Genomic DNA, 17,254 nt, shown 5'->3' with positions numbered 1-17,254 from the left:
GTACTACAGTTTTTTCTTCAATAGCATTGATATATTTCAATGTAAACGCATATAATTTACAAAACTAGAGGTGTTTTTTGTGTTCCTGATGTTCATCTTTGTAAGTGAGCAAGCCAACATTTATTAAAGTGTTCATTACAGCAGTTGTACACAGGTTTTTGATATGAAGAAAGCTGCAGCTGTACTGGCTTGTGTTTGTGGAGAGATTTTCTTGGTAGGGGGTTCTCACCCCTCTGCTTTCACCCCTCATTGCTCGCTAGCAGCTCAAAACAGGGTCACAACATTTCACAGACACACACAGAGCCAACCGTGTTAATCTGATAACGCAGTTAATATAATTTAAGTCAAATGGAAAAAAATATTTTATGAAATTACATTAACTAGAAAACATCAAAAATTGATTTCCATTTGGCCAACAGAAAGAAAGAGGTCAGTTGCCTTTAATTGTTACTCTGATGAGCCAAATCAATAATAAGCGTTTCCACAGCAATATTACTTGCATTCTAAATGTGTGCACACCATTACTCATAAACTATTGAGGTGCATCCCCAATAAAGGCAGCATTGAGCTTCTTTTATGAAGTGATAGAGAACACAGTAGCACACAGAAACCTCTACATGGTGATCCGTTTCACTGTGACCAGCGTGGACATGGGCACTGTATTACTCTGAGACCAGATTTTAATGAGTTAAAGAAGACAAAGGCGGAGACTCTGAATGTGTCACTGGTGATATATTAGGAAAGACAGGGTTGAAGCTACAGAACTCGTAAATAATGTATGTGTCCCAAGGCTGTTTCTCTACTTCTGAATAGCACGTGAAAGTGAAGCATGCATGCAAGAGACTGGGGGCTCAGCTCCACTGTTCCCTCTCGAGTGTGTGTGAGTTTTCCTGCACTGCAGTGAATTTCCAAGCCTGCTGAGAGAGGAGGAGAACTCTCCCTCTTTCTTCTGTCGTTCTTCAGTTCCTTCGTTCCACATACACACTGTGCTGGAAGTGCGAGAGACGCTAGAGCCAGAAAGAGAAATACTCAGCAGCAGAGTCACGTTCAATCATTCTGTCACCTAGGGGCCAAGCAAGAAAGAGATATGAAAATATTTAGAGAGAGGGCTGCAGCTCTGTGTGTTCTACTACGCTGCTGTCTGTAGGGGTCTTCTGGTAGGGAATATTTGTGTATATATGTAAAGAGGACGTTTGCTTTGCACATGTGGAAACCACTAAAATACTGCGCTGCATGACCAGGCTCAAACCCATGAGAACTGTTCGCTGAATAATACGTCCTTTACAGAGCATAGTCTTCGTCCCCTACTCAATGAATCTGTTCCTTCATCTCAGGGGTGGTCTTTTCACTAGGCAAAGGTAGGCAGCCGCCTAGGGCCCCCCTGAGCCAACAGCCCCATCAAAATACAGATTAGATGTATGTATAGCTGACCTATTTTGAAATATACATACTGTTTTTAAAAAACACTGTTATTTTTATTATAGCAATTATTATTGAGATGTTTCAAAACCCCAGCAGCACTGAGGTGTCTGATCCACTCGCACCAGTGCACACTAACACACCACCACCCAAATAACCTGCTGTGTGGTGGTCTTGTGGGGTCCTGATCATTATAGAACAGTGAGGAACGAGGCTAACAGTGTGTGTCTGTGTATGTATGTGCATGTATGTGTATATATGTATGTAGACACACACACACACACACATACATATATATTTATTTACATATAGTAAATAATCTAAAAAAGTATGAGCAAAATGTGTGTGTATGTTTAGAATGCAGCATTTCAGTGAGTTCAGTTGTCCATTTTTTTCTATTTTTCTAAAATCTCTTTACATCAACTTCAATTTTTTTGCAAAGTTCCTCTTTACAGATATTTGCTTTATAAGTTTAAGAAAATTCCAGAACAGTGAGCATCCTGCTTCAGTCAGAGGATGCACATTACAAATCATTAAAACCTAAGCTCACTCCAGATGGTCTAGTGAGGAGAAAAGTTTTCAGCACGTTTCCTGAAACATAGCGCTGCAATTGACGCATATCAATTTCTAATGGAGCCAGTCAGCAGGCTGACCTTATGACCTGCACACTTAGGGCATACTGTATGTGTGTGTGTGTGTGTGTGTGTGTGTGTGTGTGTGTGTGTGTGTGACTTTGTACACTTTCTCTGCTGTCACTGGCAGGCCTCCATCAGGCTATTCTGAGAACGTGGCTTATTGCCAGCAAGACTCTCAGAAAAAGACTTTGTCATGATATTGATTTACATGATTATTTACTAGTATTTACATAATTAAGCACATAGTAAGTTACATCCTGAATTACATTTACATTAGATTTACCTTTCCGTATGGACAGGTTAGAGTCTGCACTGCAGATTTTTTTCTTTTAATTTTGATGTCAGGTAATGACAACAATATGACTGAAATGTTAATAGCCTTTTTCAGTTTTTGACATAATTTGAAAATACCTGTTGGTCTTCACATTGTGTGCAAATTCCATGATGAATGGACCAAAAGAAACGGCCCAGAACGACTTGGGAAAAAAGTCTGGTTCCACTGACTTACATTAAAAGTAAAGTAGGTTTTTTACTTTTCCTGTAAAGTTAGCATTTTGGAGATACAAGGTTTTCTTCCGATAATAGCGATACACACACACACACGCACATAGGGGGACCTGAGAGGGTGACTAATGAAGTTTGACTGTGTATAGAATGTATTTCGAGTTATTTCCTTGTTGACACACTGTCATGTTCTCTTCCTGGCAGGATCTGGTGTCCTTGTTCAACTTCCACAACTACGACAACCTGCGGCACTTCGCCAAGAAGTTGGACCCTCGGCGTGAGGGCGGTGACCAGCGGGTGAGTGCACTCTTTCATTTGCCTCCCCACCTAGCCGTCCCTGCATGCCCCATCAACGCACTACACAGCGTCCTATACGAATGACTGCAACAAAACCAAAACCGCCGCCTCTTTCCTCCTTGCCATGGACAGATGGTTGAGCATTGAGACTTGCGCAGAGCAGAGGAAGCCTCTACTTCCTGTCACGCGGCCGCTCTCTGCGGACTTGTGACGCTATGCTAGTCAACTACTGGTGAAACCTTCCGCCCCCTACAGGACAGTGTTAACACTACATGCCAAATAATGTGAGCCAATAGAATGTGCTGCCTAGTGACCAGTGTTGTCCACTTTAAACCATGACTTCAAATTGTTACCAAGCACTAGCTGCTCTTTTCTGACTTGCACCTGATATACTATAAGTGTGAAATAACAGAGACACAATCTTTGCTGCATCTAAGAATAGGAATGCTGCTCTCCGTTCTGGTTATGACCAAAGTTGTGTACTACAAAGCTGTATACATTGGTTAGTGTACTAACTGGTTCAATTTAAGGTCATATTTTGCTGAGCCAGAAATAATCTCGTTCAGCTTAGGTGAACTATCTTAAATTGAAGCTGATGCTATCTTGCTAAGCTATGCATACAGCTGCATTCAGCCCTGGTCATTTTAACCTAAAAAACCTGTTCTACAAGCAGCACTCCTGTTCTGAGTTATTTATTGTGGAAAAGCTGCTCTGCATGAAGTGCCGTGCCCTGACTCTGCATGCCTAGCGCCATTTAACCTCTTAATAGGCAACGGAGGCGAATTTCATAGAAATCATACTTTTTCCGCAGGGGATTGAGCTGTTTTCATGGCTTTAATTCACTATGGGGTCAGGACGCTCTGCTCTGAAGGCTTTTTTTCCCCTCAGACAAAAGGATTCCATCTTTTTTCAGTCATTCATTTCATAATAACAGTTGTAAGAGTTGTGGCATGCAAGAAAAACTTGTTTGAAGGTGAGCAGTTTGTGCAGTGGGGCGAACGTCCACAGACCGCACCCATGTTTGGCCGTATGTTATTTGAAGATTAGACGGCACTATCTGTACCTTGCTTTGTTTTTGTTATGGTGTAGCTTTTATGTTACTATATTTAATACTGTGAATCTTAGATGCACACACATGCACAGACATGCAGCAGCCCTGCAGGCGAGCATAATTAACATGTTCTCCCCGTGTTGCTCAACACAGCAGCACACCTCCTTCGGGCCGATGGATTACGAGAGCCTTCAGCAGGAGCTGGCTCTCAAAGACACTCTGTGGAAAAAAGTCTCGCCCACTGAGTCCAATGAGGACAGTTCCACCACTGTAGTCTATAGGATGGAGAGTGTCGGGGAGCGCAACTAAACGGACCTGCTTCATCTGGAAAAAGGGCGTAAATAATAGGGGGGCCAGACAGCATATTTATTTTATTTTGTGTTATTTCTTGTTTTTTTTTTGTTACATTTCAGTGACTGTCTAGCAGATGTGTTGTTTCTGTCTTCCTCTCTGAGAGGTTCTTTCATTGAGGCAGACACCAATGCAGCTATTCTGCTCTTTCTGTTCTGTATGTTATGCTGCAAGAAACCAAAGCAAAAGGAGGTGCTTTATTTATAATAGGCAGGGAGAGTGCATAGACAGGGTAAAGGGGAATTCCACCAATTTTGCTAAATTTCTGCATAATTCAGTCCAATTATTCATGAAATAATTCAAATCACTCATTCATTCAGAGTGGCTAGATGTAAAATGTTTATTTGTAGAGAAACTTACTGACTCCGATTTCTTTACAGTGGTGGTGGTAGGAACCAGGGGTCATCATGTCTACAACACAAATATAGCCATTTTATTAACTGTCCAGAATGACCAGTGAACTTACACGAGTTTTTATATGTAATGTTGAAATTTTGGTAAATCTGAAAAAAAGCTTTTGTTGGGGACTATTTTGCCTTTGAACACCCTGCATGTACCCCTCCACCATGAATGAATTTTAAAAAGATGTTACAGACCAAAGCCCTCTCAAAATTATCATAAAACAACATCGCAGACTTCAGCTATTCATAACCATTCCATGTAATAACTTTCTGTGAGGGAGCTTTTAGAGGCATTAAGTTCTTCAGACGTCTGGTTGCTATCACCACCACTGTGAACAACTCTGACTTTCTCTAAATCGGAGCATTTCACATCAAACCACTCTGAATCACTTTGTAGACATCTTAACCATTTAATTACTCAGAAATTTTGAAAAATCAGTGGTGTTCCCCTTTAAAGTGCAGTTGAAGGACAAAGAGTGGAACATACTTTTAATTTTTTTCTTTCTTCATTTTTTATTCTCTTCTCCCCCAGCATGTGTTAAAAAAACAATTCAGTCAACAATGTTAATGTTGCTAACAATGAATGAAAGTCAGTGGCATTATGACAATAACACCATGCAAATTAGTGTATGCTTGCATCCACATTCAGTCTTAGCATGTTAAGTTGATGTATCCCTCTTAAAAGTGATAAGTCATGGGCTGACCGGCTGCTGAGTGGAGGCTAAAGCTTTTTTGAAGAGTGTTAGCAAAAAGGACTATTTTAGCCCCTTGTGCATGAGCCAAAATTAGCTCCGCCCCCCATCCACCTGTAGTCCACTGTGACGTCAATAGCGTTTTTGCCATCAATCGCATTGTGAGTTTTTGACTTCAGACAAACAGCCACACACTCCCATACACACTCCCCTGAGACTCCCCTCAGAGCGTGTATTGATCGGTGTGCTGTGTGTTGTCAGAAGGAGATTGTGGTGACGCAGGCTTGCCTGACCTTCAGTCAGAGTCAGCTGTGACCATGCTCAGTTCAACGGCTCCACACGCTTCAGCTTGCTTTTCTTCAGCCTTTTCCTCCAGTTAGTTCAGCTCTTTAACCAACAGCTGCTAAATTGTGTACCTAAAGGGCCCATACCCGACATATTTCATCTGCTTTATTTTCTACTTAATTTGGTTTTCCATACACAATGTTTCTCTACTTAAAACAGTTGCAATTCATTTTTTAATGACTCTTCATCCCTTAGAATTAAACAGACTTCTTCCATTACTGTACCTTTAAGACTGATATATGTAAATCACCATCTTCTCATTGGCTTCCCTGCCTTGGCATTTCATAAAGCAGTTCTCTCTTAACTGTGAATAGGCAGATCTAAACTGCTAAATAGGCAGATATTTATACACATTGGGAATGTGTTGGGTTTTGTGACCTCACAAAAACACTTTCATTCAGAAACTTTCATTCAATTCAAAACGAGACCTTTTTTGCAGTGTATTTTCCGTATACGGGCTTTATGAATTGGGGAGTGGCACATTAGAAAACCTTAACACTGTTTACATACTACATCAAACTCTCCTTGTTTCAGAAAATTAGTTTTCTTTGATAAGGGCCCTATAAGTTCTAGTTGAAGTGGAACATTTTCATTGTTATTATTATTATTATTAGATCTTTAACATTCCTGCTTTAATCTAGATAGTACCAAGAGTGTTACATTCAATATGCTTCCTAACTGTTCAAAATGAAGCCGAGGTGCTTCAGAAAAGACAGATTCTTGCCAGACTTGGCCCACAGCGGTCTGCAGCGCCCCCTGCTGTCACATGTGTGATTTGAATTGCTGATTGGTTTGAATTAGGCCTTCTGGAACATTAGACTGTTGCGTTTAAATTCACCTTATACTTAATTCACATTTGTAGACTGCTGGGGTTGAATCAGAGAAGCGATCAGCAGCCGGCTAGGGTAATCTATACAAGGCATATGTTATTTCTCACCGTATATATGCCCTTAATGCTGACCTGGCACCTTTTGCACATGTACATATTTCAGCTGAGGCCTTAGATCTTATGCTGCTTAGCTATTCTGGAGCCTATCCTGTTGTGCTGCCACTGCATAATGTACTGTTGAACAGGTACCATTAGCCATCGCACCATCATGGTTTATGGTTCAACATGTTTTGTGAGTTAAAGCCTCAATCAGAAACTGCTGAAACGTCATCACCGCCTCCAGACGCTTTGTGACCTGGATGTTTTATGCTTAACTGGAGGTCTTGTTATTTAACAGCCCCTGTTGCTGCATCGTCACTTACTGCGATTTCTGATTGAGCCTTTAGCTTTGAAGCCTTACTGTTGCAAGAAAGCACTTTATTTCAAACCGTGTATTTTCAGCAGAACCACAAAATCTTTGTAGTTGATGCAGTTTTGGCCTATTTTTGCAAATATACAATGACAGTCATTGAAGCAATGTTCATTTGCTTTAAAATAAACAAGGAATAAATGAAAAAAATGTATTTCCGTGCTTTCTTGCAACAGCAAATGGATGTTTCTTTTATTATTTTATCTAAAACTAACTGCAGCCGTCAGGCTGACGTTCTGTGTGTATTTGTTTTTTTCTTTGTTACCTTTGTATGAATTGCTAGGCCTCACTTCTTAAGTTATGTGTAGAGCATGTACGTTTGTGATCACTGGTTATGTATTATATATTGGCTATATTTTATTTTTTCATCTTTTTGTACACGTTCACAAGCTCGACCACCTCTGAAGTATCAAAGGTGTGTCATTAGCATGAATTTTCCCCTTTTGTCAGCATTTATCATTCACTCTTTTTGTCTCAGTGTAAACTGACTGGATTGGATGCTTGCTTATTTTCTGTGCTGCTGCAGTTTCTCTGAGCCTGTCCGATGCTCTTGTGGTCATGCGGTGGTCGAAAACTCGGCAAGAGCGCAAGACCGCCGGGCAGGCCTCTGTTTTGAAAAGATTAACGGAAGCAGGACTTGATTACTTGAACAATGAAGGGAATCTAAATTTTTCTCTGTATTACTAATGTGACTACTCCTGTTTGAGGTCTTGGCTTGCAGTAGCAGTATTTATTTAGACATTCTTTTAGTTTTACTCTTCCAACTATTTCATTTTCCCCAGTGCTTCGAATACAGTGTTGCTTCCTTTGCTTTTTTTGTTCACTTACAGTGTCTTGCTGTTAATTCACAGTTTTTGTATCATTTCAATAAATTTATTTAATCCCATCTCTCTGTTACTCCATGTCTGTTTCATTTTGTTCCATTTGTTTGTCTTTATCTCATCTGGATTCCATAAAAAACAGCCATCCTCCATCCTCTAACTGCCAGCTTTTACTAATAGTATATTCTTGCAGTGGATTGTCTTGATGTGTCCTAATAGCAAGGCAATGAGGACAGAAGTTGCTGCTAAAGGACCAATACAGACAGACAATATTACAGCCATGAGAGGAGTTCTGATGTTACAGATAATGTGCTATGCATCATCTTGTTATTCTCCAATAAATAAATAAGCTGTATAAAGACATCTGTGCGTGTTAGTGTCTGACATCATTGCTTGAATACTGAACCACTGTGTGGCTGAGGGTCAGCCTGCTAGTCTTTCATAGTGGTTTGATGTGAAATGCTCCATTCTGGACAAACAAGAATTGTTCACTTATGTGGTGATAGGAACCAGATGTCTGAAGAGTTCCATGCCTCTGAAAGCTCCCTCACAGAAAGTCATTACACGAAATAGATATGAAGATAAATATAAATAGACATAAGCTGCCTGATGCCTGAGACATTGTTTTACAATAGTTTTGAGGTTTGAGGCTTTTTGCAGGCAAAATAGTACCAGAATTTTATTTGCACTCACAAAAAAACTCAGAAGAAATTAGGTTCACTGGTCAGTTGAATAGTAAATAAAATGGCTGTATTTGTGTTGTGGACGTCATGGTTCCCATCACCACCACTGTAAAGAAATCTCTACAATAAACCAACCATTTCACATCAAACCACTCTGGCTGACTTTGTTTACATCTCAACAGTTGAACTCCCCTTCAAGTTCAAGGTGTCTGAAGTTTGCTAGGGACAAGCTAACATGTAATAGAAGCTTTTAGTGCACCAGTTAGCATTTAGCGAAAAAACCTGCCTAAATCATCACACCCCTCACCTCAAACTGCATCAGGTTGTTAAGTAATCTTAAAAAGACTTGTGCAATTTTATTTTTTAATACTGTGGCATACTGGGGTATAAAAACGGACATAAAGTAGGTTGCACAGCTAAAAACAGTAGTAGTATCCATCTTTGTCTGACAGCCTATAATGTGATGATTAAGGCATGTCATTGGCACAATGTTAACTGCTGCTTGTAAGCCCCTATGACTTGTTAGCTACATTAGCTTCATAACTTCAGTGCAAAACTAAAGAGGCAAACTTTAGACATCAATTTAAACTCCAGTAAAGTTAATGGAGATGTGGGAGTTAGTGTAGTGGCTGTCCAGTGCACCTCTTAGCCATTAGCAAAACATTGAAGACCCCAAGGCCACAACTGTCTGTATGCATGAGCGAAAGTATCTGATGTGGTCTTCACAGTTAACAGAGCTGTTATAGGTAAACATAGAGTAGAAGAGAGTGAGTAAAAATCTTCCTTTACAGAGCTTTTAATGGATACTTCACCCAAAAAGGCTAATGCTGCTAACAATGAATGAAAGCTTATTAGAGAGAATAGTCCTGTGCTAACTGGCCTTTAGTGGCTTTCTTTCATCATTAGCACTGTGAGTATTTTGAAGGAAGTATTGTCCTGAAAGATCCTCAAATATTCATCTGACGTCTAAATCTTTTATGTTTATCTCAGAATACTGTGTGTTTGTAATAGTGATTTTTTGTTGTTGTTGTTGTTTTGTTTTTTTTGTTTTTTTTGTTTGTTGTTTTGCCAGTCACGTTATAATTTACTATGGGTTTATATATATGTATATATGCCACTCACTAAATAGACAAATAAGATTTCTTCATTACTCAAATTTGTTTTACTTACAGTTAAAGGGCACCAATTTTTCCAAATTTCTGGACAGGTGAATCTTTGACATGTAAGCGAAGTTTTTCAGGGTGGTTTGATGTGAAATGATTCATTATAGAGAAACTTACCAAGTCTGATTTCTTTGCAGCGGTGCTGATAGGAACCAGGGGTCATGATATCAACAACACAAATATAGCCGTTTTATTTGTTATTTAAATTGAACCTACACGTCTTCTGGGTTTTTATATGTTAGGTTGATAATGGTGAAATAGTGGTAAAGACCAAAAGCTTATCTCCAAATTTTTGTAAAAAATTACTTTCTATGAGGGAGATTTTAGAGCCGTTAAACTCATTAAAAAAGCCGTTAAATTCTGACTCTGTAAGTTTCTCTAGAACAGACCATTTCACATCAAACCACTCTGAATGACTTTATTTATATTTAAATCATTTACTCACGCTGAAATTTTGGAAAAGTGGTGGAATTCCATTTAAAGAGTCATATAATCGTTTGTCTTTATGACTTTGTACATTTAAACTCATTATTCTGCTGTTCTGCATGTGCGGTGTTATTGGCATGAGTCTGCTTCGTGGGTTGTTTTGCTGCCTGATCTTTGCCTTCTTGTTTCGTATGAGCTCAAGTGAGGTGTGAGGGCTGCGACCGCACTGATGGTGCACAGTGGTGAGGCTGCTGTTAATGCTGTCACATGCTTTAAGGTCGGTCTAATATGACTGCACATAGTAATATGTAGTTTTAGTCTCCGCTTAAAGTACTCTTATTTAGCCCACTCCTTTTGCGCTGTATGAGTGCAGTTTGTTGCTGGCCAGTCATGTCCATTCCTACTGTAGGCCACACTTGTGTATGTGTGTCTGAGTGTATATGTAGAGCATGTTTAGTGTATGTGGGTTTTGGTGTGACTGTTCAGGACTCTGTTTGCTGTGGCTGAGCTGCATGAGGTTCTAAACCAGAGAGGGAAAATAAGTGATCACTGGTCAGGCAGCTAGCTATAGTTTGAACATAGTGAAAGGGAAATTCCACCAAATTTTTAGAAAGTTCTGAATAATTTATTCATTGAAAAACAAAATAATTCAGAGTGATTTGATGTTAAATGGTTTATTGTAAAGAAATTACTGAGTAAACTTACTACTACAGTTTTCAAAGGCAGGCCTGAGACCTTTTTTGAACAAAGGCCTCAACTTGAATAGTGACTTAGAAATAATGCAGAAACTTGAATATTTCATCTTCATTTATATTGTTGTGTCTTCTATATTAATTTTTTCAAAATTCTAAAACATTTTGTTATTTATTTCCAGATTTAAATGAAATAAAAATCCTTTAATCCTATATTTATAATGTGGCCTCAAACTTTGGGACCCCACTGTATGTTTTCTTCTCTGTATGTACCTCTCCTCTATGAATAGATTTAAAAAAAAAAACATATGTTTTTAAGAAGCTTATCTCAGAACTATTGTTGATCAGAACAATGTCTCCTGTATCAGGTAGTGTATTCATAACCATTACATGTAATATTATTTTGTGGGGGAGCTTTTAGAGGCATTAAACACTGAACAGTCCTGACTTCCACCATTAGTTATGCAGAAATTTTGCAAATTGGTGGAATTTCCATCTAATACACCTACAAGTTAGGACTGCACAATGTATCATTTGCTAGCTGTTATTGCAGTTAGGGATGCATCGATCCAACCATTTCTCTCCTGATACCCAGTGAATTCTGATATCTGAACAAATACCAATCTGATACCTCTGTTTGTTTTATAGTAGCAAATATAACATTAAAATACAACATAAAAAGTCCAATGTACCGTGGATGATCATACACCATCAATCAATGATATATACACACACACACACACATATATATATATATATATATATATATATATATATATATATATATATATATATATATATATATATTGTTTTATTTTTTTATTACCTTTTTGTAGAAGGTTTACAATATCACACATTTAATATTTTATAATGACCATGCCTAAAAACAGCACCAAATATATGACTCCATCCAGTCCTTTTAATAAGGTTAGTATCGACACCAATATCGATCCAGTATATCAAATCTGTGTATTGCTAATCACTATACTGGCCTCCACAACACTGATGTTGTATTGTAAGTCTGCAATATGTAAGAGAATGCTCTAACCAATCACTTAATGTTTTGTTGCCTGACCAATCACAAATGTTCCTTGATTGTTTGAATGACTTAAATCGTTCATTCAATCAGACAAATGTAAATCATTTTGTTCCAAAATAATGCAGGCCAATGTTATACACCTCACATCAAGCATTCACTGCTGCATTCTTAATATGTAGCGCTGTGCAGTCTGTCTGACAATGTAAAGAGGTGATAAATGAGTGAGGACTCCCACAGACAGACCTAAACCAAACACCATTGACTTTACATAGTACATCTAATTATACTTATTTCTTTATTTCTCACAGACATTATAGCACATGGATAATTGTGTATTATTAGCCTAAAGCAATGTTGTATAATTACATTCAGGTCATTATTCTATATTAAGTATAATTGAGTTCATTTGAGATGTAATTAAATAAATAGCATCAGGAGAACACTCTGACATTACGGCTTCTTTTTTGGAGGGATAATTAGCAGCATTTAGGAGTGAGCAGTGAGAAAGGCGTTTTCTCAGTCTCTGAAGCTCTCTCTGGTTTTGGCCTTGTGTGTGTTCCCACATACGGGAAAGTTTGAACAGCCCAGGTTTTGTTGATAATGAAAATAAGTTTACACACCCTCTACAGCATGCATGTCAAAACTGGGCACCTTCCAGGCCAAAGTGCTGCGGAGATCAGCGTTCGTCCTCATCTAACGCTCTGAATTCAGTTCATGAAGGCCTTGCTAATCAGCTGATGAGCTGAGTCAGGCGTGTTCATTGAGGCAGTGTGCTGAAGTCTGCTGTGTTTTGGCCCGCGAGGACTGGAGACTGACACGTGGTCTACAGAGTCCAAAGTCAATCAATAAAACATGAAATCTGACCAGGAGGTGCCCAAACCTTTGCGTATGATTGCTCATCTAAGATATCGTATAATGTTGAGTAGTAAAAGGTCAGTGTTAAGAAATATGCTACAAAATAGTCTTTTGAAAGTTTACTGTTAATTTCAGCTTTATTTTTAAGTCTGGTTGAAATGTACAGTGTATTTTGTACAGTGAGGTTAAGAAATTGAGAAGGGGAGGTAATCAGCAATTAATGAAAGTGTGCCCACAGAAAGAAGGGCTGCTCTGTGATGTTATAGTGTAACAATGCAGGAGTGCACGTCACCATAAATAAAGCAGTGGACTGGTTGTGCCCCCTTGTGGGGGTTTTGTGCCTGTGTCCAGTTCCTGACCACTGCAAGATTTGTCTTTCAGAATTGAACAGAACACATTTGGCAGCAGTTAACTTCGTTTACAGTCGCATGCAAAGGTTTGAAGACGTCTGGTCAAATGTGTTGTAGATTTTGTGTTGTAGAGTGTAAATAAGTTAACACGTCCTCTGCAGAGAACACACTCTGGTATTTTAATACAGTTTCTATTCATATGCTGGGTGAATATATTGGAAAAATATATAATATAAAATATAAAATGTGCCTTAACGTTTGCACAAGGATGTGTCAACAAACCCAACAAGTTAATTTTTTCCAGATCAGTGCACAAAGATCCTAAATGCAATGTCACTTCTCTGAAAAAATTGCTTATGGTGATAGATGACCATTTGAAAGCTGTTGCTGAAAAAAATCACTTGGAATAAAATCTCATTACATTAACTTACATTGAAAGGTAAGAGTGTTTTTGCCCTCTCCTCTAAACGTACTATTTTGGAGATACCTGTTTTTCCTTGGACAGCGATGATATATTTCAAACATCATATTTTATTGTTCATATTCCACTAACATGTCACATTTGAGTATTGTGAATAATTCAGTAGCGAAGCACAATAATTGATTTGAATCAAACTGGGATGACGTGATGCAATCGTTTCCTCAATAATAATTGACCTGAATCCTTGTGAGATCACCCCTGTTTCCCTGTACCTTCCCCTTTCTCTCCTCTTCCAAATCTGCCTGACTTGAAGGAAAGCAGGGTGTAGGAGTAGATTGTGTGTCTGGAGGGCTCCAGCTGCTGCACCCCCCCTCCCTTCCAGCAACCCTCCCTCCACTCCTGCATTTCCAGTGTGCACAAACTGCTCTTTTCCCTCCTGTTACAGGTGAAGTCTGTCATCAACCTCCTCTTCGCCGCCTACACCGGAGACGTATCTGCGCTCAGAAGGTATGGAGGCGTTCTCTTCTTATCAGTCCACCTACTCACAGCACATTCAGCTCCAAATCCTGTTACAGCTCATCCACGGCCCGTGTGCATGAAAACTGAGGTGTTGAGTTTGGTGGAAAGTAAAGCTGCATGCTAATCTCGACGCTGCCCTGCGATGGCTCCATAATCCACCCAGATAATTAACATTTTAATAACAACCCAACAAGAGAAAACGCTTTGCAGTTCTTTTTTGCTAACACACCATCATGAATATCACTGTTGCTTATATCTTGCTTGTTTAACTGTAATCACACTTAATTATGTCCAAAAGTTTGTAGACACCTGCTTATCTAACTTTTCATCTAAAATCAAGGGTATTAATAAAGGATTTGTCTGTCATTGCCGCAGTAACAGCCACCACTCTTCTGTGAAGGCTTTACACTAAATCTTTGAACATTACCTCGAGAATTTGATTGCATTCAGCCACAAAAGCATTAGTGAGATCAGGTACTTATGTTGGATGAATGGTTCTGGATCATAAACAAAGTACTAGATGGAGCTCCATCACTCCATGCAGTTCCACTGCTCCCCAGCCCAATGCTGGGGGGTTTTAAACCCCTCTAGCTGATGCTTGGCTTTGGGCATGATGAGCTAAAGCTCATGTACGGCTGTTCCAGAGTGTCCCATTCTATTGGCAGCGCATGTCAATGGAAATTACGCAAGCTGTGCCAACAGAACGTCTGTGTCAGCACCTTAAAGTAGCTGAATTCACTAATTAGAAGGCCTGTCTGGATCCTTTTAGACATACAGTGTACCTTAATTTAAAAAGAACACTCTCCTTCTTCTTCCAAAATCCAAGTCCAAAGATACAGGCCAAGCTGAGATATAGTCGCTTTGTCTCTGTGCAGCTGTTTATTGCCTGAGACAGCATGATTTCCCTGTGGATTCTCTGTGAAAGAGTATTCAGTATGGTACTATGTTCGCTGTGATCCTGTGGCGTGAACTATCTGCACATTTCTAGGTTTTCCCTGTGCTTCCCTGCATTAACCTGTGTCTTGCCTCACTCTGTCATCTCTCCAGGTTTGCGCTCTCCTCTGTAGACATGGAGCAGAGGGACTACGACTCCAGGACTGCTCTGCACGTGGCAGCTGCTGAGGGTAAATACAGTCTCAGCATTTACACAGCTCCTTTTCTTATAGTGCAGTTTAACTCCTGCTGAATATGAGTGCACTGCAATACTGTATAATATAGGTAATAAGAAAACAGTATAATATATACTATTCATAGCAATAGCATGATGTAGTAACGTAATACACATAATAATATAATAGTATGGCCTGGGATGATAAGCAATTCTGAAAAATTGCTAAATCTCTGCAAAATTATGTATAAATATTGATATTTTCATGATTTAAAACCAGTTGGGTAAATATTCTGTATATTCAGTAAAGTGTGTGTTCTGTACTTTTAGGCCACAATAAATGGTTTGTAACAAAAAATGTAGATATTTCAAACATCATATCTGCCTGACCTGAAAGAAATCAGGGTGTAGGTGTAGATTGTGCTTGTAGAGGGCTCCATTTGCTGCACCCCCCCACACTCCAGCACCCACCCCCCCAACACACACACGCACACACACCTCAACCCCTGCATTTCCAGTGTGCACAAACTGCTCTACTCTCTGCTCTACCTGTTACAGGTGAAGTCTGTCAATTTCCATTTGTGCCAGATGGGGGCGACAAAGCCTTTTCACATCAGAGCTCATGCTTGCTCAGTTTGTTCGCTCCTTTTAAAGGGCTCATATCTTATACTATACTTATATTTTATGGTCCACTTACAACATTTGAATGGGTTTTTGTACCAAAAATAGTAATAATTCATTTTTACATGACCATTTTCCAACCTCTCTCATGCTCTGTGTCATGCCTCATTCAAAAAGCAGTCCAGGTAGAAATACTCTTAATACACTGATCAGGCATAACATTATGACCACCTCCTTGTTTCTATGCTCATTGTCCATTTTATCAGCTCCACTTACTATATAGGTGCACTTTGTAGTTCTACAGTTACAGACTGTAGTCCATCTGTTTCTCTGCATACTTTGTTAGCCCTCTTTTACCCTGTTCTTCAGTGGTCAGGACCCCCATGGACCCTCACAGAGCAGGTACTATTTGGGTGGTGGGTCATTCTCAGCACTGCAGTGACACTGATGTGGTGGTGGTGTGTTAGTGTGTGTTGCGCTGGTCTGAGTGGATCAGACACAGCAGTGCTGCTGGAGTTTTTAAACACCTCAGTGTCACTGCTGGACTAAGAATAGTCCACCAACCAAAAATATCCAGCCAACAGTGTCCTGTGGGCAGTGTCCTGTGACCACTGATGAAGGACTAGAGGATGACCAACACAAGCTGTGCAGCAGCAGATGAGCTATCGTCTCTGACTTTACATCTATAAGGTGGACTGACAAGGTAGGAGTGTCTAATAGAGTGGACAGTGAGTGGACACAGTGTTTAAAAACTCCAGCAGCACTGCTGTCTGATCCACTCATACCAGCACAACACACACTAACACACCACTACCACAGTCAGTGTTACTGCAGTGTTGAGAATGATCCCCCACCCAAATGTTATACCTGCTCTGTGAGGGTCCATGGGGGTCCTGACCACTGAAGAGCAGGGTAAAAGGGGGCTAACAATGTATGCAGAGAAACAGATGGACTACAGTCTGTAATTGTAGAACTACAAAGTGCACCTATATAGTAAGTGGAGCTGATAAAATGGACAATGAGCGTAAAAACAAGGTCATAGTATTATGCCTGATCGGTGTAGGTTGAGCATGAATGGGCGGAACTAAAGTGCTGTAAGCTGAATAGGTGGATACATATATAAATGTGAGTTTGCATGACGTCACAAATACAGTGAACTCGAAATTCAGTCATTCATGATATAGGCCTTTAGTGCTCCACAAGCACCTGTTGTAGAGCTTCAGCTTGTTCAAGTCGGTGGAACCCCCGTGTCGTATTTTTAGCAGAATGGGCTGTTACCCGGAGTTCACGGCTTTGACTCACACTGGCTATAGTCTACAGTGTTAAAGTCTATAGTGCTGCTTTAACTGAACTCTTCTCTGTGGTTGTAGGACATATAGAGGTTGTGCGTTTTCTTTTGGAGGCCTGCAAAGTGAATCCTGTTCCGAAAGACCGGTAAGTTAAAGCTCTAATTCCATAGTGTAAAATAACTAGGGAGAATGCAGCTAAGCTTGCTAGGCCAGTGCAAATAAGTATAAGGCAAATGCTATTTACAGTCAAACTAAGCAATGACTAGTACGCATT

General features: G+C 39.7%; 1 protein-coding gene across 5 annotated transcripts in view; it reads left to right on the top strand.

The window, feature by feature from the left end:
- glsb (glutaminase b) overlaps window positions 1-17,254 on the top strand; it is a 75,586-nt gene that overhangs the window by 54,805 nt on the left and 3,527 nt on the right. For 3 of the 5 annotated variants that reach the window (XM_036591118.1, XM_036591927.1, XM_036594288.1), the window contains 4 exons: window positions 2,763-2,855; window positions 13,889-13,950; window positions 15,010-15,086; window positions 17,062-17,125. In XM_036591118.1, coding sequence (XP_036447011.1) covers window positions 2,763-2,855; window positions 13,889-13,950; window positions 15,010-15,086; window positions 17,062-17,125 — 296 coding nt within the window. Of the gene's footprint in view, window positions 1-2,762; window positions 2,856-4,059; window positions 7,880-13,888; window positions 13,951-15,009; window positions 15,087-17,061; window positions 17,126-17,254 lie in introns of those variants that run through there. The other 2 variants (XM_036592691.1, XM_036593517.1) reach the window with 2 other exon arrangements.

The sequence above is a fragment of the Colossoma macropomum genome, unplaced genomic scaffold (genome assembly GCF_904425465.1).
Source record: "Colossoma macropomum unplaced genomic scaffold, Colossoma_macropomum, whole genome shotgun sequence".
NCBI classification, from domain to species: Eukaryota; Metazoa; Chordata; class Actinopteri; order Characiformes; family Serrasalmidae; genus Colossoma; species Colossoma macropomum.
The sequence above is the reverse complement of the archived record's forward strand: the minus strand, read 5'-3'. Positions and strand labels throughout refer to the sequence as shown.